This window comes from Nasonia vitripennis, chromosome 1 (assembly GCF_009193385.2).
Source record: "Nasonia vitripennis strain AsymCx chromosome 1, Nvit_psr_1.1, whole genome shotgun sequence".
NCBI classification, from domain to species: domain Eukaryota; kingdom Metazoa; phylum Arthropoda; class Insecta; order Hymenoptera; family Pteromalidae; genus Nasonia; species Nasonia vitripennis.
This window is the reverse complement of record NC_045757.1, coordinates 14,853,166-14,876,044: the sequence shown is the minus strand read 5'-3', so window position 1 is coordinate 14,876,044 and position 22,879 is coordinate 14,853,166. Positions and strand designations below refer to the sequence as shown.

The following is a 22,879-nucleotide window of genomic DNA, read 5'->3' as shown; positions in this document are numbered from 1 at the left end:
AGAAAAAAATTAAATTATAACCTTACCGACTGAGAATATTATAATTTTTCCTACATTTTATAGTACATTTTACCATCTTAGGTAGTACAAATTTAGTTTTATGAAAGCCATAATAATTTTTACTATCTGAGATTAATATCTTTTATATGTGAATTTTACTATAAAAGATAGTAAAAATTACTAGCATCCGAGTCTGGTACCAATTATTATTATCCAAGATAGTAATTTTTACTGTCAAATTTTTCTCAGTGTATAATTGTTGTGTAATTGTGCGCTTCGCCGGAGGCAAATGAAGAAAGGCAAATAAATTTAGATTCTGGATAACGCGCCGCAACGAACTGCTGTAGCGGACTTTTGGAGAACCTCTATAATTAACGCGTTTCGATATATAAAATACTATATTTATGTAGTACGAATAAATATGAAGAGATTTACATTGTATACTTCGCGGATGGTCGTTTTTTTTTTTTTTAAATAACCAATGACATACAACTCATTGCAATCATCGGTCTCTTATCTGCAAACATAGTCGTGCTACAATGAAAAAAGACTATGTATGTAATATGCATTTCTCGGTATGCGCACCGCGGTGAGTAAACAAATCGAACACCCGTACGGAAAAATCTTCCGCATAGCTATATATATTTTACATAAGCTCATAATCTTCCTCGGGCTTCGTTCGACTGACTCTGTATATAGGTATGTACGTGCTAATGCATAAAAAGCGAATAAGGCAACTCATTTGAGAAAAAAGTTATCTTTCGCCCCCCCCCCGCATAACCTAGTTATTAGTATTGAGATTCTTAAATTCCAAAATACACTCGGACACACGTTACGCCGCGACTCGTCAAGGCTGTCGGAGGGGATAGAACGATGAAAATAAATACGAGACCGATCGGTGGTGGGAGCTCGGCTCACGCGGCCGTACGCGTGCGGCGTGATGTTCGTTTGGTCGCGCGCACGTGGCACGCACAGTGCACGGCGCACGCACTCAAGGATTCGCAAATCGCAACCACGAAACGTTTCAGGCTTGCCAATCCCTCGACTCGTCCTCCTTATTACCGAAGCTGTTGGAGCCGGAGAAACGGAAGGTTTCGGTTTCGCGACGCTATAATCGACTGGAGCCTGGAAAGGATTTGAATTTCGCGCGCGAGCGACGCGAGGTTGGCAACGTCGCAGTTTGAAACCGGGCCGCTGGAGGCGCGTGCGCGCAACTCCCCCTGCACGACCCCCTCGTCAACGGACGGTGTGGAAGCGCGAAGCTGCGGAGTGCGGAATCATTCGACTTGCGGTCTTCCCTTGGCGACGACGTGTCTCTTCAACGCCTCTTGGACCACCGCCGCTCGGCTTTCGCGGAACTGCACGCAGTCCTGAAAGTACTTGAACGCGCTAAATCGGGTGTGCGCACAGGGGAGGCATCCACCTCGTCAGGAAGAATATATCGTGATACAGTACGATAACAATAAAGAATCGATGCAACGGTGATGTGCGAGCGCCGCGGAGACATCGGCAAAGCCGCGACTGTGCTCACTGCGCTACCTCAACAGTGGAACGAGTGTTGGTTTTAGATAGAAGGGATAAAGTGCGAGTGAGGCAGTGCATCGGCACTAGACTAAGTAGTCGCCTTGTGATGTTGATAACGGAGCCTGTAAACATGGAGGAGACTTCCAAGGAAAACGCCAAGATCTCGGACTCTGGCTACTCCAACACATGCAGCAACAGTCAGTTCCACACAAGGTTAGTTATGTACATGCACTGCACCTACATAATATTTACGTAGCATGTATGTAGAACTTGTTTATTGAAATGGATTTACGTTTGCTGTAAGCAGTGACTACGTCGGCTATTAAAATAGCGCATGCCTAAGTATATGTACAGTGACACACATTGTACACGAGTCGAAACTTTGACAAGCGGTTGCATTGGTTGTTTTGTTGCATCGAAGTTGATTGTCGCGATGCATACGTTGTCACTTCTCGTCGTGAATTGAATTATTAATAAGGCACAGATGTCGTCCAATCAACGGGTTTTTCAGAAGTGAACTTTTTATACGCAATTTTTATGAAATCATTCGACGATTTGAAGTCACAACTGACACTTCGTGAGCTTCGTTTTGTTGCTAATCGGTATGTCGAAAGTTGTCTACTTTTGAAAAAAGCGAAATGAATTTCGTGATTTTTTCAAAAATAGACATTTTTTTCCTAAATGACAATTTTTAACGAATTTTTTCAAATTGAAGCTTCTTTCGTTTGCGCTCCTAGATATTAAGTATCTATTATAGGATTTGGTGTACGAATTTACGCCGGGATTAACGAATTTCGTATAAGAACCAACATTTTTTTCAGTTCAGTATTTTCCTTGCGAAATAATTATCAATATTTCAAAACGTTACACGAATTAGCTCCGTTATTATACGATAGTGAATAATGGTAGTTTATCTTATTTGCTTCGTTTATTCATTTACCCTTTACAGTTCCTTCGACGATTGTAATTAATTATGGATTTAAATTTGCCCTCTTATAATTTTCGGCTGGAAAACGGTTCAAATCAGTCGACTGAAGCTGCAAAGACCAATTAAGTCAATTGTGCAATTAACCACTTTTTGTTCCTACTAAAAGTGTTTTTTTTTTGTATTTTTAATGAGGTAAAGAAGAAATGTCAGAGACAGTAAGCAAATTTCACGCACTTACAAAGACCGATTACATAGGATATTCTATTTGAAGCAACTCTTTCTCATACGTGCAAATTGCCCAGACTACTACTTGAATATCGCTTCTCGGAATTTCATAACAATTAAAAAAAGCACGTGCATCCCAAAATACAATGATCATCGAAAGAGAATATAAGCTAACGCTGATCATCGTTCGTTCACACATGAATTCCTAAAATAGCCCCCGACCAGAGTCTCTCATATAAGATCTCAAACGCTCGTTCAAACCTACCCCTTAACTCCAACGAAAATAGCATCCCTTTGTTCCAGACGATACGGCGATTCGCTTCTCCGTTGAGAGACAGCGAAAGCTTTTAATAATAGCCAACGGTATAACCTATACGTTATTTCCATTGCGCTTTACATAATTTATCAGAACAACGGTGTCGGATATCCGTTATTAAAAGGCGAAACGCAATCAGCGTCGCGTACTTATAATACATCGAGCTGTCCATATAGGTGCTATCGTTAATGCAAGGGACTCGGCGATTCTGGTCCTTTAACGAAGGAAAGGTCTCGTTAGGGGTCATAATTTCATTTTCGATTTATTTCGCGCGCGTGCGTGTGTATTATTTAGAGCTGTAGGATTAACCGAGTATTTTGGGAAATGCGTGTAATATAGTTAGCGAAGGTGGCACGTTGTTGGAGGTTGTCTGGTTATTAATTGGAGCTAAAGATTTACGATTGCATCGTTTGTTTATCGATGAATCTATTGGTGCATTAACTTCGTTTCGGTACACCATAGGTTCCACCTATTATCAACCTAGTAGCGCGTATCAACCTAGTAGCATCAGTCTAGTATGTCAATTGAAATATCTATATTCTGAATGTTATTAAACCTGATGTAAGTTGGGATGAATTTCAATTACCATTACAGCTGCACGACAGAATTGTCAATTCTTTACTTTCAAATTATTTATAATTGCATCAATATTTTAATTCAATAACGGTTGATCTTTAGAGTTCAAAGGTACACATACTATTAAAACATGACGCTTTCATCATTTGTCTTTAAAGCTAAATACTTATGCGTCATAGTAGAAACGTTTGAAAAATATTAAGATGCGTCTATAATATGATAATACTTTTTTAAATATAGATAAATAAATAAAACAAATACTATAAACCACCGATATTCATGAGACGTATTTATAAATATAGGCAATGAAGGCGGCCCTCTGTGTGTGTGTGTGTGTGTGTGTGTGTGTGTGTATTCTTACGAACTTTTTAACTGTGATATAAGTACACTTTTGCTACATCGCAACTTTTTTGCAGCAGTAGCAAAAGCCCTACACGCGACGTATACGACTACGTGTCCAATTAACTGTATACTCTCTAGGATATAGTTCCTTTGGCTATAATACTAAATTGACCAAGGAAACCGAAGACACGCTGTAGAATTGATTTCTGCGAAACAAATGTATTTGCGGGCTGATTATGATGATTATTATGTAGACTTATGTATTAAAATATTTGAAATATTCATGCATACAATCAATAGTTATACTGAACACTATTCAATTTATTGTAACGCTTTACATTCAAACATTAAATTGAATATTCTATGTATGCATTGTTAAAATTTAACATTTCATTTGAATGTAAAGTTCTAAAGCTAAAAACTAAAAATAAAACCAAGCTATAAGAATTCAAAACACGAATTCAAAGCCTGACCATAGGCAGCCCTGTTCTACTGTCGTCTTCTACTCGATCGTCTGCCTGCGCGGCAAATTATACCCTTATTTAAAGATAGTCGCCCATACATATATACTGGAATTCCAAAATTAATCTCTTCAATATGTCATACGATCCTGAAAATAAAATTCACCCTTCGAGCACATTTCAGCACGTGTAAAAAGATATATACTATAGGAAGCCGCGGCTAAATATAGAGCACCTGTTAGCACGGCATAACAACACGAGACCGCGCGCCGGGGAGGTTACATGTTGTACTTATGGCTCAGCGCGAATCTAGCTCGAAAATTCGTTTCGTAACGAATATTTATATACGGAATACTGTCCCTGGCTATAATGCCTATTGTGCATATATAACAATTGAAAGCTTCGGCCGTTGCAAAGTAACTTTCTATATTAAATTTGGGTTATGCATATCTTGATGCAGAATGAGCCATGTTATCAAGGAGACGATCCTTACGTAAAGTTTTCATGTTTGAGAAAGAGACGAAGATGATACGTAATCGGGGGTTAGCGTTGTGTATTCATACGAATTGAGATTTTATCATAGAGATATAAGGACTCAACATTATTATGATACATGAAGAAAGAACTAATAGAAAATTTTGGTTTGTTACAGTAGTGAAAGCTCTGAAGCAAGGAACAGCCACAAATCAGCCAGCAGTGGCTATCATGGACGTCACCCCTCGACATTTGGATCTTGGTGAGTAAACTTTTCATTTGCCACTGCTCATACGCTTTAAAGAGATGAAAGGGTGTTTTCTGGTTGTTTGCTCTAGAAACGTGATGTATAATCAACAATACAAAGAGCTTATAGAGCTTCCGTTGTATTCAAACAAATTTCAGTAAGTGAATAAAATCTACGAAGCTCTCGCGAAATGCCAGTTGTATAATACGAAAATAATAATGTGTGTATGCGTGCGTGGACCTTTAAAAACTTTCTGAGATTAAGTTATGTTGAACCCAATGATTCATGTCATGCATGCGTGCATTAAATTAAATGCAGCTTAATTAATTTAATTTTTTTTATCGTTCAATTCATAATTATCCCTTTTTTTCTTTTGTTCAGCTGTTTTCACTATTTTAAAAAACATACCTCAATCGTAAATATAGGCCAAAGCAGGCTACACGTGTAGTCCAACAACTGTCATTACGGGATGAATTATAAAAACAGACCGTCTAGCTCATGCAAACGTATCTTTAAGTATAGTAAAATCATATGATCGGGGATTATTTTCCTTGTGTATAAAAGCACGTTTCTCCGTCAGATGATTCATACATTTCACATATATGTTATGCTAATAAAGCATCGGCGTAAGCTATATTTTTATACGTTTAAACTTGTTACAACGTGCATACAGCATGAGAAACGACGGAAAACGTGTACATTGAACAAAGGCAATAAGCCACTTCACGTGCCCTTAACAAGATTAAGCGAAAGAAAGCCGATCGATTTCGGTATTCTCTCTGCGCTTTCAAAGAGTTTAACCGACCTGACATGCTCCTATTGTTCGACTCATCACGAGCGGTTAATTGCTCTATGGATCTTGCATTATTCTAAATGTGACTTGTGTTTTATCTCTTAGTAGACTATACAAGAGTGTATTATGGACATTGAGGAATCGTGTCTTAGTTAAAATAAAATTGTTCCACACATTTTTGTATTCACAGTGTAAATTTAGAAGTTGAGTATATATATGTTATCTTCTTGAATTAATTCGTTTAGTTTTTCACTTAGAATTCTACAACTACTTTCGCAGATAAGGCAATCGAATAAAACATTTAATTATATTACTCAAAATGTACACAGAAATATTGGCCTATATCAATTTATCAAAGTTTTGCCTAAGAGGTATTTTAATAATTTCTATTACAAGTTTATTATAAATGCCCATTTCACGTGTTTCAATCTGTCACCTTTTAAAGTACCACTCATAATTATGATTAAACGATTATATTGATTATTGCGCCTTGTTAAGTATTATTATGAATCCAATCAAAGCCACTCAGCCTTTATCAATTGACCGTTTTCATTTTTACAGTTACTATCGGTTTCCCTTCAACATCTCGAAAAAATAATGTACAGTTACAAACCGTATTATAAACCCAATGAAGCTTTCGCATAATCGATTTCGAACGGAATTGCTATAATAATAATAAAATTCTCAAAAACTGTCATGTCTGCTGCACATGTTGCTGAGTATAGCACACACATGATACGTACAGTCATATCCTCTGCTCAGGATGAGACAACGCTATCTTACACTCACATATACTCTTATAGCAGACTTGCCTTCAGACAGTTAGCTTCTCTGCTTGATAGTCGCGGGAAAAACATCGCGCTGATGCGTGTATATATCTACTAGAATCGTGGCCAAGTGCACGTGGACGCACGTGACACTTGCCGCTGCAGCAGCGAACACGAATTGGATAACCGTGCGCCTGATGTGCTATTTATATGAAACTGCACTGGTGCCGCTCGCAGTTGTAGGGATAATTTTTGCCTGAACTTCCCTATTTGTTATTTTCATTATATAGCGGTTGAGAGCCGATGATGTTTTTACTAATTTTAGCTGCAACTATATAATTGTATCTATGAATAGCACAAGAATGCGGAAAATTAGGTAACGATAAGAACAATAATCCCTGTATCGTTCGAAAAGTACCCGTATTAAGCTTCGTTATATATCTTCAGACAATTGGAGCGAAAGAGCTTGAAATAAATTTAATTCGATCACCGAGCACATTACACTTATAGACCCCCCCGTGTATAAATGCGCATAACCGTGTCACAGTCGCGGAAAATTAATCGCTCGTAATATGGCCTGTCTCTTTCTCGAAAATTACGCAAACAGCTCGCTGATTCCCGCGAAAGCCAAAAATAACGAGCTGGACGAACGGTTATAACCATAGGTACTGTATAACGAGTGCTTGACACATCATCAGAATACCTCGTTATACGTTCATCGGACATCGCGGTTAAGGTCGTCTCGCAATCGATGAAATGTTGTGCAGGATGTCTTAAATTTTCACTCGAGATCCGATCTGTCTTCAGACCCTTTAGATAAAAGCGGAATGAACCCGCAGCGACGATCAGCTGAGCCGCTATTCCTTCCCGCATTTCTACAAGTAAAGCATATTCGTCATTGGCGTTTACACGTATAGCTATATTTCTAAAACATTTTGTTTGAGGAAAATTTTGAAGCTAAAAGAAGCCTCGTGCGGCTTTTTTGCTGTACGTATATTGCAAGCAAGCCGAGACTCATGACTTAGCGCTTCTGAGCGCATTCTGTGCGCACAACGACGCGACGGCACATGGATCTCCACGTGCCAGGACGGGCCGAGTTTACGTATAGCGAAATCGTTGCACAAGCTGCTTTCTTTAGCCCGCACCCCGGTACGTCCACCTAATAGTGCTTTTCGAGCTGCTCCATTTATTTTCCTCCTCTTCTTTTTCCTGCTGAATTGTTTTGCACGTGTGATACAATATTATATAATTGTCGCTACTGTATGAGTATGTACGTGATCCTTACGGAAGAGATATCAGATTTTATCGAAACATGCAACCTATCTGGAAACACCCTTTCATTTCTCATCGTTATTATATCGATGTTATGCAATAATTGACTTGGATGTTTTTAATTATGCTTTTATGTTAGTAAAACTGTTAGTTAATTTACGATGTGCACTGAATTTATGTAAAGTCAAATCACATAATAATTGTCCAAAATTTTACTGTACCCGATACATGAGGTATATGATTATTTTTAAATATTGAATTCGAGAATTATTATCACAAGAGCGAAATTTAAAAGATCTCCTATACGATAAAGAACGAAATTGGAGGTAAACTATAGAGCTCTTATCAACAGTGCAAAATTATCAATGTTCACGATGATCCGCTGTTCGAATGAATCCCCGAATGCACACTTTCAGCACGGAGACCCTGCCGAAGCCCATTACCAAGCGCAAGGAGAAGGGCCACAAAAAGACCCCGAAGAACAGCGCATCCTCGGCGACTCTGTTGAAGCACGTCGAGGCCACCCAGATTATAAGTCCAGTAGGCTCGGCGCCAGTCCCAAACGCTGCCAGTAACCACGTGAGCCTCATTGTTGCCGAGCAGCCTTGCAAGGCCGTTTTCGACAAAAAAGCAGGTTGGTGGCCGACCAGACTGACAAAAGCAAATGCCTATCGCTATAAGATTATGTGCATTACATGATCTTGTATGCAATCGTCTGCTATACGGCAATATAACGATCGTATTGTTGAATGGAAGTATACCTATAACACAATACGCGTGAACCATCCTCAGAGTTTGCCCCATGCAACCTTGACTGCGAGGTTCGATGATAAAAATTGACGTGTCAATGCTCCCCAATCGATATATTTAACATGTATTGTGCTGTCTATTTTCATATGAGCATTTTCACAGGAAATTTTGAATGGAGTTATCTGCACATATATTTCACCTGGAAATGCTCCTTTCGTTCCGACAGTCTCTGAAGTCTTTACTCCGTATACTTTCATAATCTTTTCCCATATCCTTAAAGACCTTATTTTCGTAACACTCGTGTCCGAAATGCTCTCGAAATAGACAGACTGTTCATGACAATTCGTCATTACTATATTCATGGGCAATTCTATTTATAAATTTCTATTTATTATGCGATGCTGATGCGTATTGTAAACGTCGCGATAACCAAGGTATATAGAATTACGAAAATAAGTTATTAGCTGCTCGTTATTTCACATTTTGCGCACGTGTCTTTGACAAGTAGTTTTCAATGTACCTATAGTATAGGCGCCTAAATGAGATCTCGCGTAAGAAGCAACTTAAAACGTCGGCAGACGCGGTTCACGATCCGACGACGGCTGTATTAATAATTTAATATGTACAACGCAGCGAAGCGAAAAATCGATGCGCGAACTTTACTTTTAATAACAGTGCCGCAGTATCGCGATAATACAAAAATGGCATCAGTGGACTCATGATATAATTATGTACGCGCGGGGCGGGCTGCGACTGATCCAGTTTACGCAATTAGAGCTTATCGTGCTTTAAATTTACGTAAAGTATTTTATATAATTCTTTCACATCGGTCCGCGACACGCAACGGATGCCCATCGCTAACGAACTCAAAGCACTGGTGAAAGATGGGAAGGATTATTGCGTAGTGGCTTAATAATGCGGGAATATTTCGCATTGTTAATCCTTTTGTCAAATGGATACCTATATTTCGTTCACCAAGATGCACTGTACACTTCACCAAGATCGTTCACCAAGAAAGTTCACCACTTCTTATTATTCCGCAAATGATATAAAACGAGCGCGAATTAGGGGTCTGTTTTGTCGGCGATAATTGACCATTACATAGAATGGCTATTTTGAGCACGTCGCATAAGCCAAAGAATTCGTTGTCAGTGTGTACAGGATCGTATTATATGGGCATTCGATCAGTTGCAGCTACATCAGCGGTTAGCAAGGACAATAAGCATGTAATATCGTCTGCGTATATAATGTCAGTGATAGGACTAACGTAAGCTGGTGCAGAAAACAATGAGAAAGGCAAAATGTGTTATATGAAAAGCAAAAAGGTTCCTACTAATTGTGACACACGCACACGCACACACACACACACACACATGCACACACAAATCACACAATCCTCTTTCAATGAATTGTAAACGACTTCACTGTGGACTAGTCTCCTGGAACGTAGGCTGTAACAAGTATTTTTGTTGGTGAACCCAAGAAGTAGCCGTTGTAGAATTGGTGGATGCGACGGATCCAAGAGTCCACAACGACAACAACAGCAATCTGCTGCCCAGTTCTGAAGCGGGACTTGCTTCAAAAACTTGTCCAATCGACGAATTCAGCTCGCAATCCACCGTTAGTATTAACAACATTGCAAAGCCAAGCAAAACAAAAAAAAATATACCAAAGCAATGCAAATTATGTATTATTTTGTATACTTATCATTTTCAAGCAGCGTATGACAGGACGATATCGGTAGATAGATGCATAACACTGTTTTGTGGATAGCTATAATGTGACCCACGCAAAGGCCGTTTTCATAAATCCAGAATTCTTCATGTTCTGCTCAATCGGGGCTGTATACACATGTATGTCTTCGATGAGCCCGGCTCTTACAGATTTAGATTTACCTGACTCGCTGTAAAAATACGGATTTTGTTATTGATATATGGGTGAACAGAAACGAATAAGTGTTCATTGAAAAGTACGAGAGATGTACACCAGCGAATTTAACCTTTACAAAAATACTTGGGCAATGATACTTGCGTCACTCAATTCTCGAATGCCCTCTTTTATATTTTCAATGAACAGCTACTATACCCACGCGAGTTCTGATTTTGCATTGTCAATACTGCTGTCGGATGAGAACAGCTCGAATAAAAGCAGACATAAGCATTATGCTTATAAGCTTATGAAAATTCATTGGAAATCTGATGGCAGGATTTTGTCTGACTATTGAATTGTTTTTCTTTCGCCATATTTACAGAATAACTCGGAGAGTTGCTAGCCTTGTCGGAAAGACTCAGTGAGCTGACAGATAATGCAGGTCTACGTTAACATCTCCGGCATCCAAGCAAATTTATATGGGCTCTGAAATGAAACCACTGCATCTCAATAGAAGCATATGTTTTTTGATGTGTAGTGCGTTTTAATTGACAAAACAAAAACAATAAAAAATATTGTCTGCTGAAAAACAAGAATGCATGATGTGAAAGCTTATTGATATTCAGAGATGAAATACTTTGAAGAGTACTTTTTGCTCATAACTTGTAAAACGTTTGCTATTATTCATATACTATAGCATAGAAAATAAAAAACTGCGATATATTGAAAAACTTCTCTCAGTAATAAGCTGTCGCTGAATTCCAGAACCTATCGGTGGCAAGTCACTAACATTCTTCACGAATAAGTGAGCCCTTATCTCCGTGTTGCCTCTTTTAAACAAAGATAGCAAAAACAATTATTATATGCTCGAAAAATATCGTCGTTATAATCACTATATTTCGTTGCTTTCATGTTTTCAATTAAATCTATTTTATACATCTTTGAACTAATTCTGTTATATGTTTTTTTTTGTATCTATCATTTTAATAATGTATAATAAAATGGTCTTTTATGCTTTAAATCATTAATGTGTGCAACCATATCCAAAAATACTGTGGACGTTCTGTTTCAAATGAACAGATGCTGATTCAGATATTGAATATGGGTCACATGTATTGCAGAAATTGATTCAAAGCACTTAATTATAGAGTTACCTGACCGATTATTATTTAACCATAATATTTTTCAAAAATTAAATACATTGACCTAATATTGCTGTATATATGAAACAATTCATTGTAGAAGATTAAGAGTTGATTATTCAGCGATATGTTTCTATATAAGACAATACTTCTTTTTAAACTAAACAGGAGGAATATTACGCGGCCATATCCATGCATGACGGCCTTGTGCTGCATGCCACGCCTTCATTACACGCATCTCTAGGCTACCCCAAAGACTCGTGGACCGGACAATTATTCATCGACTTTCTTGATCCTAAGGATAAACACGTATTCATTGAAAGAATAGCGAGCGAAATCACGCTCTCTCGGGAAATTTGTCAATCAGGTACTATAAAACTCTTGATATCACGGTTTTGAGAACGAAATACAAATTCATTACGTTGACTGAAATATTTAAGAGGACTACGTACCCACCATTGAATGAAACTTTAAATATTTGAAACGTTCAGCCGTAAACGTCTTGGCTAAAGTTTTAAACGCTCTAACTTTCATTTAAGTATGGGTGTGCATATTGCTGGGGTTCTACATCAAACGCTATAAGCGTAAATATTGTATTCAAAACTTTATCTTTAGTATTTAATGCCGAGCAAAACATTTACTTTCGTGGAATGATTTATTCATGCAAAGATAAAAAGTAACTTTAAAGCAGCAATATTCTACGAAGCAACTTCATTTATTATCCACCACAGAAGAAGCGAAGTGAAAAATTCACAACATTATATATTGGTCTCCTCTTTTTGTTTTTCTTCAACACATAAATCTACAACCGATATTCCCAGGTGCGAATGGTCGAAAGGCGAGCATCTTCTGCCGTTTGCGCAGGTTCAACGCTACCTCATGTGCATCGGGCAACAATGACAGCGGCAAAGGAGATACCATCAACCATAGCCAAGAACAGAGCAACAGGTGTGAGCAGTACGCGCCTTATCGAATAAGAGTGGTCGTGCAGAATTTCAACCGAAACAATGATGGCTTGCCCCAGAGTCAAGTGATGATTCTCGTCGCCTTCTTCCAACCCATACGGTCGGCTTACAAAGGTACAGTAGTACTTTAAGGATGTATCGAGAAATGATTTACATCGGAAGATTTTTTGTGATTCTATTATTCTACGTAGTTCTCATACAAGTGCAACTGATTAAACAGACTTACGAGCACTGCTAAACGACCACAGAAATAGCTTTTTACGTTTACATTTACTATTATCATCTTTGGTCGATTACATTTTTTTCTGTTGCTTTAACTTGAAAATTTACGTTTTGTTTAGACAATAGCAGACAATATGTTGAGTTTGATGCATTCGCGCTTTGTTGCAAATAAATAAATAGTATAAAGAAGTATTTGGTTCTGCGATCGATTCCTTTCTCGAGCTTTTAATTAAATATTTCTTTTTTAATTTTTTTAAAACACATGAGTGGAATAAAGTATAAAGTTTTTAAAGGAACTTTTAATCTCTTTTCCTAATCATATCTAAATATTTTTCATAAAGCAATTTTTATGAGATTTCGTTCACAAATTTATAGGTTGAATGAAATGAATAAATGCAATTTTTAATCAATTTGTAGGTTATATTAATTAATTGGCGGTAAGATTATTTAAGAAATAATTAGCTGACAATACGTTGCAGATACGATACTGAAAATTAAGATTCATAACTTATCATTAGATAGTTTTCAGCAAGATAAGCGCTCCTTCAGAGATTAGTAAGGATCGGAAGTGCTTAAGCTGCAAATAAATTAAACCGTATTTAAGTAATTTAACTTGCAGGTACGTATTGCTAATTTCCGTCACCCAAAAAGGTGTTGTTTATTAAATCATGCATAATCATGTATGAATAGTCATGTAGTGCGTTGCATGCTATAAAAAAACCCAATAATTATTAGTGATCTTAAGCTTAATGAAGGCTCCGATTATGCCTAGTAAAACCGTTTTAATATTCTGTGATTGTTTGCACAAAATAGTGTGTGAAGTGATTCATTGCGAGCAAATCTCTACGTGCAATAATGGACCACTTAAGTTAGACCTATATATATATATATATATGTGCGATAATGTCGCTTTAATCGTTATAATTTTATGTGTGCAGTAGATAGTAAAACTAGTGTGCCCTTAAAAGTATTCGTTTTATTTTCTTATTCGTATAATACCTACAGTTTAAATAATGAGTACGAAAAAAAAACACATTTTTATCATAATTATTTTTACAGTTTATTGTGTAGTTTTATTTTATGTATACCTAATAGAAATTCTTCTGTTTTCATTCAAGCTTACATATTTTTTTGTTATATTGGCCGGCCGGCCAGTCTTTACTGTTCATGTAATTGAATACGGATATTTTAGTTGACACGTAATGGGTCAAAGTTAGATAATACCAAATTTTTGCATAATATTATATTATGCCATTGAAATTATACAGTTGCATACATACTCCTTTATTGGCAACTGAACGATACCGCCACGATCCTAGCGGATAAATTTGGAAGCTGAGGAGATGTCGTCCATATTATCTATACATTATATCTATATATAACGAAGACGACATCTCCTCAGCTTCATAAATTCGCTACCTTGTGGAAATTAACACAGAGTTTTGACGCTGCAGTATCGTTCAGTCGCCAGTAGCATTGCGTGACCTAAACCCGCACTTAAACCACGCTTATCCGTGACTTAAATAGCTCATTATTTCACCGTGAAATAATGAATTTGCTTTAGTTACAGACTCGTAGTGAGTTGTAATAAAGACTAAAAATACTCGTAATAAATGTTTTTAATGATGATTATAAAAGAAAGAAGTGGAAAATATCCATTAATATCCTCAAAAAGCACCCGAAATTAAGAAAATCGGTTGTAATCATCTTGCATACCGTATCAAACCGTATTTTATGCTACCAGCGCCGAATAATCAAAGTAAAGTTTTGATTTTGAGGTTAGAGTGGTATAAAATTTAATTTTCATAGTTTTTTTTAACTTTTTTCTTATTTTTTTTTTTTGCGAGGTGGATCTGTTCTCCCCCCCCCCCTCCATCATCTTCCCCCCTGTAGGTGGCGGGTTTATGTCACACGTGCTATAAAATAGTTTATACGGTTTGTTTTTATAAAGGAGAGATGTTCTGTTTTCAGAAACAGTAGGCATTTTGTCTAGAACAAACAGTGACAAAAACCATTAAAAAATGCAAACAAGCAAAGTAGATAAATAGATTCGAAATTCAACTCTGAAGTTCGAGAAGTCCTCAATCGAGCATTGATTATTTTATCAATAAGAGTATAACTGAATAGTTTATGTAAAATGTTGTTTCTTCTTGTAATGAAAATGATTCTTGCTCGTATTTGTGCTTTTGTGTTTTCGTCATAACTTGAACCGACGACCGATCCGATAATTAACTGTCGCTGAGGTCATGATTAAATAATTAATTATTTCAGAAAAACTCGAGAAAACAAAGGATTCGATCGGTAGCGTAACGTAATAAATACCCATTTGAATCGAGGCACACTAACGTAAGAGATTCAGCTTTGAATATCGGTATAAATGTATCCAAAGTATACGCGAGATTTAAAGTGAATCTCGTGCAATGTACTTGCCTTGATTATCTGTGACGTGAGTACTGAGAGCACTTCGACATTTTTGTCTTAATACCATTTTTAATCTCATCTCTAAAAAACTTTCTCTTGCAGTTTTTTTATAAACCTATAAGAAGAATGTGTGAATGCGCAAAGATTTTTTCCAGACTAAAAAAAATAACAAAGTTAAATTATCTATCAAATTTTAACAATTATCCAGGATCCATAAATAACCGGTGATGTTCTTATGTCTTTATCTGCAGTACCAGAAGAAACTATAATACCTACGGTGTTTACGACACGCCATAACGCAGCCTGCCGACTGTCCTACGTCGATCCCGATGTTGTACAGTACTTGGGCTATCTGCCGCAGGATATGATTGATCGTTCGCTATTTGACTTCTACCACCCAGAAGATTTACCGCTTATCAAAGACATCTACAAGACTGTGAGCATATGAGACCTTATCCATTTAAGTGTGCTTAGGTTGCGACTGTGTTATTTGTATTTAACTTTTTTTTATTAGGCTACGAATATATGCTTAAGTGTGCGTTTCCTTCATTTTTATGGAATAGTGGCCCACTGCATGTCCAAAGAATGCAGTTCAACGAAATGTTCACATGCCCATCATAGATTTTGTGTCCATGAGTATAGCGTTTGTCGTATAATTGCGTGTATAAGCGATGTCAACAAATGAGCGAGTAACTGATTAATGTTAAATATATTAAAAGATCAGTTGGTTATAATGATAAGTGAAGATGCTGAACTTTTGAGTATGCCTCAATAACACAGCCGCCAAGCCGGTACCGTACAATAATCACATCTTCTTCTCCGCAAATATTGACGCGCAGGTGATCAATCTGGACAGCTCATCCTACAGATCCAAGCCGTACAGGTACATTGTGCAGAACGGCTGCTACGTCGTCCTCGAGACCGATTGGTCCTCCTTCGTCAATCCCTGGTCGAAAAATCTCGAGTTTATCGTAGGCTACCATCGAGTTCTCAAGGGACCAGCTGATCCCGATGTCTTTCGCTCCTGCCCGAGCGATCGCGAGAACGGCATCCTCGCCAACATCAGGAAGGAGGTGCTCCAGGAAGCCAAGATCATTGAGAAGGAGATTCTAGCTCTCCTCAGCCAGGTAATTACATCTCGACGGATATCTTAATATAATATCATATGCGGATATGGATATGATCTGAAATGAAATATTTCGAATAATGTTTTTGATTTGTCAATGTCATGTCAGAATTTACTGGATGAGGGTGAAGCAAGAAGGGAGGGAGTGAGTCCGTATATTGTGTAATAATTTAATTTATTTTATCGCATAATAACCTTTTAAACGAAAAGCGCGCAAGTCACCCCTCAAATTACAAGATACAATACACTCCTTGCCTCACTCATCTTAGAATTTTAAGAGCAGCGCTGACATGTAACACTGTAAAATAGTTTGCATGCCAGTAACTATACAAAGAGCAAGGAAATATTAGGGACAGAATTAATCGTACTATCTCACTAGTTATGACGATTTCTTTTTCCAGGCCATCACTTGATCGATAATTAACGAATATTTCTTGTTCCATTAGGCCTCTATATATACTGATATATTTGAATAATTCATTGATACGCAGGCAAATGCTAAGCAATATATCTCTCTCTTTTGGAGTTTTAATATGGACAATCTGGGCTCGACTGAGCCACAGATGTCCAAAGCATTTTATAGGGACAATCGTAAACATTACTAGCCACCCCCATGATTCCTGACGCATATTGTGTATGTACAACGGGAATTTTTTCCGCATTCTCCGACGTGTCTCCTCCAGGATCCTCAGAGGAAGCGCTCGTACCAAGTCACCGACAGCGAGCTGCTGTCCAAGAAAAAAGAACTCCACACCTTCGTGAAGAATATTCTTCAGGAGATCAAGAGCCCGGCCCCCGTCAAGGACCATGTGGTTGTGGACGACAGGAGCTTTTCGGTGACTATGAAAACATCACTTATCATGCATTTTTTTCGCATTTATCATCTGCGTTTTTGCCATATATTATGCAACTATAAAATTGTACTTCTACATCCACCGATTCAATGTAAAGCATCGCTTTGAATTATTCTGCTATTATATGCGACATTTCTAGCAAATACCTCAGTGCTTTGAGACTTGAGTAGGTATGCAATGGCGCTGGAAGGAAGTATTTGCTCGAAATGTATTCCCAAGTAATATGTTAATCCTATTACTGGCCAGAATTTCTCATCAACGTGCATTAGTATGACGTTTATCCCTAAATTCTGTAAATACTCTAAAACGATTGTTTGATGATACCTTATTATAACAAAAAATTTTAGACCAGAAATTCTGCTCAGATATAGGGCAAATTTTCTACCAGGAATGGAATTTGTCGTCAGCAAATGAAATGAGGTAATCGATGGTATTCCAAATTCTTTTAATTGACGTCGAAATTATTTGAAACATTTTTCATTCGAAGCTTTATAGCGCTTATCAAGGATGGAAAGTTTGTTGGACGATTGAAATATAATCAATGCATGTGCTATCTGAGGTGAGTAGGTATAGCAAGTCGGAAAACTTATAAAGTATCAGATATCACGTATTCACGTTCACGGGTAAGCCGAGTCAATTTACAATAAATTTGTGGCGGCAAATGTTTCCCGCACCAGCGGGGCCTGACAGAGAGCGTTTACAATGCTCTCGAGTTTTCGCCAAGCGGTCCCTCGCTTTATTGCCTCACCGCGCGCGCTCGCTAATCCCCCAGACGAGGCAGTCTCCGGATTGTCGGCACTCGCGAGCGGTCTGTCGCCTATTGCACTTAAAGCAATAAAACGATCGGCCGCGCGCGCTCGATAATCTTGGGAATTCTCAAAAAAGCACGCGCGCCACTCATCCGCTAAAGTGCCCAAGCTATCCCTTCCCTTCGGGCCTCATGAGCGAGACCAACGTCTTCCCTCCGAGGTCTGAAGGGTGGCTTCGCTGGGGGCACTCGTCACTCTCGCTCGAACCAGAGACTCGCACAGACCTAGGCCCTCCTGCCTGTCCTGCAGTCTGCGTTCTGCCGAGCCAAGCAAAGTTTGATAGTAGTAATTCCAAGCTCTCTAAATAAATACAAAGTTCAATCGAACACACGTGTACAATTTCTCCCTACCTCACCTCTACAAGCGCTTGGAGACTAAAAATTCAGTGTTCGCACGTTCATATTGCTTCAATGAATGGAAACAAATGCATTCCATTTGACATATGCATTTTAAGCATCTGACATCAATGCACACGACCATCATTGTCTCATCACAAGCGAGTTTTTAAATGTACAAAACCTCTCGGTGATTGTAGCAAGATTATGTGGATCGAGTAGTCTAATTTGGATAAAATTAAATTTTTTGCACTATTTGATCGCAATAACTGAGGGGTAAAACGGATATAGCTGAATATAAGGTGTAAACATGATAATGAAAGCATAAAGAATGGAACAATCGAATAATCGAATGCTGCTGCTTAACGATTTCCCATTAAAAAAAACTATGGTAAACATCATGCAAATGGAGAGATAAACAATGAAAAAGTAGAAAATCCAAAAGTGGTCGTCTCTCAAAGTTGCTATAATATATTCGCAAAGGGATCACGTAATCCCGTGTTACAGGAGCACGGCAGCGTCATGCTGGGCGAGGTATCGCCGCACCACGAGTACTTCGACAGCAAATCGTCGACGGAAACGCCGCCGAGTTACAACCAGCTCAACTACAATGACAACATTCAGCGTTTCTTCAACAGCAATATAGGCGCCAGCGTCGATAACAGGCCCTACGTCAGTGACCCGGAGAACCTACAGTCCAGCGCTAACAGCAGTGACGAGCATGGCAAAAAAAATTCATCTGGTCCAGGTATGTGCACACATCAGATTCCCTCTATACGTACGAAACGTTTCTCGAACGTTTTATTTGTGAAAGCTTATTGGCTCGTTGAATCTTGGAAGTGCACAAACGTTTCAGAAACCTTTTTCGAGCTTAAAAATGTCCAATATCGTTGGAAAAGTTAGATTGTCAAAGCAGAGCATAAAAAATGTAAATTTTATCGTTAAAAAAGAGCTTCAGTTCACCTCGTCGAGCGGCAGTGGCAACAGTGGTAGCGCCGAGAATTTGAGCAGTGAGCTGAATAACCAGTGTAGCTCGGGTAGCCGCGGAGATACGTCTAACACAACGAGCAACTCCACGGGTGAAGCTTGCGGCAACAGCAGCATCAACGCCAACAGCAACAATAACGTTGCCGGCGGCGAAGCCAGATTCAAGACGCCGATTCTCACAGAGACGTTGCTGAATCTCCACAACGGAATCATGGAAAAGCTACTGGTGCAGAAGCACCTGGAGCAGAAGAAAGGGGCTAAGCGGATCAAAATCGAGCAGAAGGCTAACAAAGAAAGCAAGGAGCATCAGCAGCAACCGACTGCTGTCGTTAGATGTGAGAGAGGAGAAAATAAACAGACGAGGTTGAAGCGCAGTGGCAGCCCGATCTGGGAGGATGGCGATAATTTTAAGGTATGATGACTAGTTGTATTATTGAAGATGATGAGCTCTCTGATCGCCAACAACGGGTGGGTTCTAATGCACGAGCTTTTAATCGATAGATTTCGAAACACGATGGCCCTGCAAAAACGCAGCAGAACACTGGTACCAACCAGACACCAACCAGTGCCAACTTTCCAGCCCCAACCAGCATGGAAACTTCGACGAACACGAACAATGCCAACTTACAGTGGCCTCCGCTCTCCGTACCCATGCCTTCAGCTACGACTCTTTTACATCAGTATTTTGCTAATCCAAAGTAATAACCGTTCCATCAGTTCGGCTTTTCCTTTAATTCGCCAGCTGGATTAACGGATTAAAACGAATATTTTTATTCTCTAGCGCTCGTTTTCAAGAAAGATTGCCAATGTTCCCGCAAATGTTACCAGTCTACTGCTTACCGGTGTTGCGGCCACAGGAAAATCCATCTCTGGCAACTGCTCCACAAGAGCACCCAGGACCCCCGAACGCCCTAAGCCCGTACTGTTAGTAATCATTTACTTCCGATAAAATGGATTGGTCCAAAACACTGACTTTGAACTGTTTGATTCAGGTTACGTACCGATAACTGATATGGCGACGACGATGTCGAACATAATCTACCCGCCGATAATCAGAGCGCCTGCCCTGACCACTATGATGTACCAACCGTTCATCGTGCCAGAAACTTCTGTGAAAGTCAACGCTCATCAACCTGTGGGTCCACCTGAACCGCCGACGCCGCAGACTGCAACGACTGACACCCATAATAATTTTAATCCGAAATGCCCAGCCCGTCGTCCGACTAGTGTTAAGGCTGAACCTGGAAGTATCATGGCTTTGTCTGAGTCCTCGAAGAAGGTAACTTTGAAGCATATTTACCTCAGATGGGCTTATTATGTGTTTAGTGTTAACTGTAAAGAACGAACCTCTATTGTATTTAATTAAAAATATAATTTAGCCTTTAAAGAAACTTTAAATAGCAATAAGGTTTTTATCTCCTTTTCTCCTTCAGACGTTGTTGACAACTGGAATCGTATCATCATGCATGAGTAACGAAGGTGACTGCTCTTGCAGTTGCATCAACAAGAGTTGCGACAGTTGTTGTAACACAGATCGACGCTACACTGCCTCATCTTCCGAGGTGAATATATACGTATATACCCGTTACCTCTTACCCTAAATGTTTACTCCATTCAATTCCCCGTGACAGCAAAAAAGTACAGTCAGTACTCATCTTCACGAATTACTAACAAAGTTAATTACTCAACAGTCACAAGTGTCGTTAAATGAAAGTATTAACCAACCAAAACAGACGTGTCACAAAAGCAAAGAAAGCAGAGTCAGTCAGATGCGCAAAGTTTTTGATATGGTGCGCAAGGAACCACCCTGGAACGTGGGCGCCAAACTCACTCCAGAACTAATCTACAAGTATCAGAAAAAATCCGAATCCCTAGACGAGATTCTCAAAGCCGATCTCGACTTCCTCAGGCGTTCGAAGCAGCCCAACCTCGTCAACGAACAATTGGGCCAGCTCTTTCACGATCTCGAAATCCAGGGCCTCGGCTCGAAGCTTTTGCTTGACGATGCCGGTACGAATAGTGCCAGTGACAACAGTAGCGACGACTCTGAAAGGTATAACATCAGCTTTAGCTTGCCTTTCAAACTAACTTTTATTATTTCTCTCTTATTTTATAGTGCGACTTAGTCACTCCGACAAAGTGTCGGTTTTTTCAATTTTATGAATCTTTTATTTATTTTATTATTTATTGATTTTTTTTATTCGTTATGAGGCTGATATACTTTTGTAAGTTGAAACATTTACACATGAATCATTAAGACAATGTGAAATTCCCTTGTGATTATGTCTCCCTGAGTATTCAATTCTTCATAATGTCTAAATGACTGTAACGGTTTTTAACCCTTTAAGATTGACTTAATTATTGTAATGTTACAACGTCGCGATGAATTATGTTTTCTGTATCTGACTACGGTTAAAATATATCAATTTGATCAAATAAAATGAATATAATGAATGCATACAATTGTTCAATACTTACGATTAAATTATTACTTTGATACTTTTTCCATATTTATTATGGCATTTTAGCGATTTGTACCTGTAATACTAACTATATTTCATTTTCTACAAATTAACTTGAAAGTTGATACATAAGTTGAATATCAAAGGGTTAATAGGTTCAAAATAATGAAAAATGCTTGACAAAATACGGCGTTATAATACAATTTAGATAAACCAAAAAATTTAGAAAAAAATAGTTTGAGCCGTTATTCACCTGGGGAAACTCACCTTATAGTGTTTATCAATTTACAAGTTTGCTAAAAAATAGAAAGAAAATGACACCTCAATTGTCGTCTGCTCGGCATAAAATCAGCTGTTTATAAGTTACTAAGAGAAAACGGTTTAATTAGGAGTAATTAGCATGAAATAATAAATCGATTAAAACTCAATTCCAATTTGTATGATTATTCTAAAAACTACAATCTGTCAAGCAAAATCAAAAAGAATTTTTTCGGCTTTTAATTTTAGTATACGACGGTAGGGCGCGCTTGTTTTCACTGAGTGTTAGGGGACCCTCGTCCCATATAGTTATTCGGTTCAATATAACTCATTTTTCAATATTTTGCACATTTTGTCCGCAGAGCGCTGCACTCGATTCTGACTTCCGAAATAATCGTGGAGCACTCTTAATCGACTTCAGGAGTATTCTCCAAAAGTAACCAACCCGCGGGCCTTACAAACATCTCTCTTCTCTGTGCTTTCAGTCCAAGAAGAATGGGTGCATGGTGATCCGTGGACAATTACCGACCATATTACCGATTATGTGACAAAATAATCTGATCTACTACGCAAGCTGGTTTCCGTGATCAAGTTCACTTAACAGATACCGTTTCGTACTTCAGACTGGCTGATCAAATATACTCATCTCCTCGAACAGTTTATATGCTCTAACGTTTTTTCACTCGAATTTCGATTGACAATCATTGGCCGGGTTCCAAACGAACGAATAAACGAGAAGATTTTTATCTTTGAA

General features: G+C 38.5%; 1 protein-coding gene across 8 annotated transcripts; it reads left to right on the top strand.

Moving 5' to 3' along the window:
• Nucleotides 1-1,264: 1,264 nt before the first annotated feature.
• Nucleotides 1,265-22,879, top strand: LOC100121302 (period circadian protein). 8 transcript variants are annotated; one of them, XM_016988911.3, is made up of 18 exons: nucleotides 1,265-1,737; nucleotides 5,025-5,108; nucleotides 8,342-8,559; nucleotides 10,159-10,295; nucleotides 11,855-12,053; nucleotides 12,508-12,765; nucleotides 15,546-15,730; nucleotides 16,134-16,421; nucleotides 17,104-17,256; nucleotides 18,902-19,166; nucleotides 19,369-19,817; nucleotides 19,907-20,103; nucleotides 20,187-20,329; nucleotides 20,398-20,684; nucleotides 20,839-20,967; nucleotides 21,097-21,458; nucleotides 22,611-22,673; nucleotides 22,714-22,879. In XM_016988911.3, the coding sequence occupies exons 1-17, from the start codon at nucleotides 1,631-1,633 to the stop codon at nucleotides 22,633-22,635; spliced, it is 3,486 nt and encodes a 1,161-aa protein (XP_016844400.1). In that variant the 5' UTR covers nucleotides 1,265-1,630; the 3' UTR covers nucleotides 22,636-22,673; nucleotides 22,714-22,879. The 8 variants fall into 8 exon arrangements, with proteins under 8 accessions (XP_016844400.1, XP_031784878.1, XP_008209246.1 ...); XM_031929018.2 differs by having other exon boundaries at nucleotides 10,162-10,295; nucleotides 22,488-22,879; XM_008211024.4 differs by having other exon boundaries at nucleotides 18,926-19,166; nucleotides 22,488-22,879.

What these genes read in the sequence shown, in the direction of transcription:
- LOC100121302 (XM_008211021.4), top strand. Translation starts at nt 1,631, where the DNA reads ATGTTGATAACGGAGCCTGTAAACATGGAGGAGACTTCCAAGGAAAAC. An exon ending in TCAAAGACATCTACAAGACT is followed by an intron (nt 15,731 to 16,133) that starts GTGAGCATATGA and finishes ATTGACGCGCAG; the next exon opens with GTGATCAATCTGGACAGCTC. An exon ending in TTCTAGCTCTCCTCAGCCAG is followed by an intron (nt 16,422 to 17,103) that starts GTAATTACATCT and finishes TGTCTCCTCCAG; the next exon opens with GATCCTCAGAGGAAGCGCTC.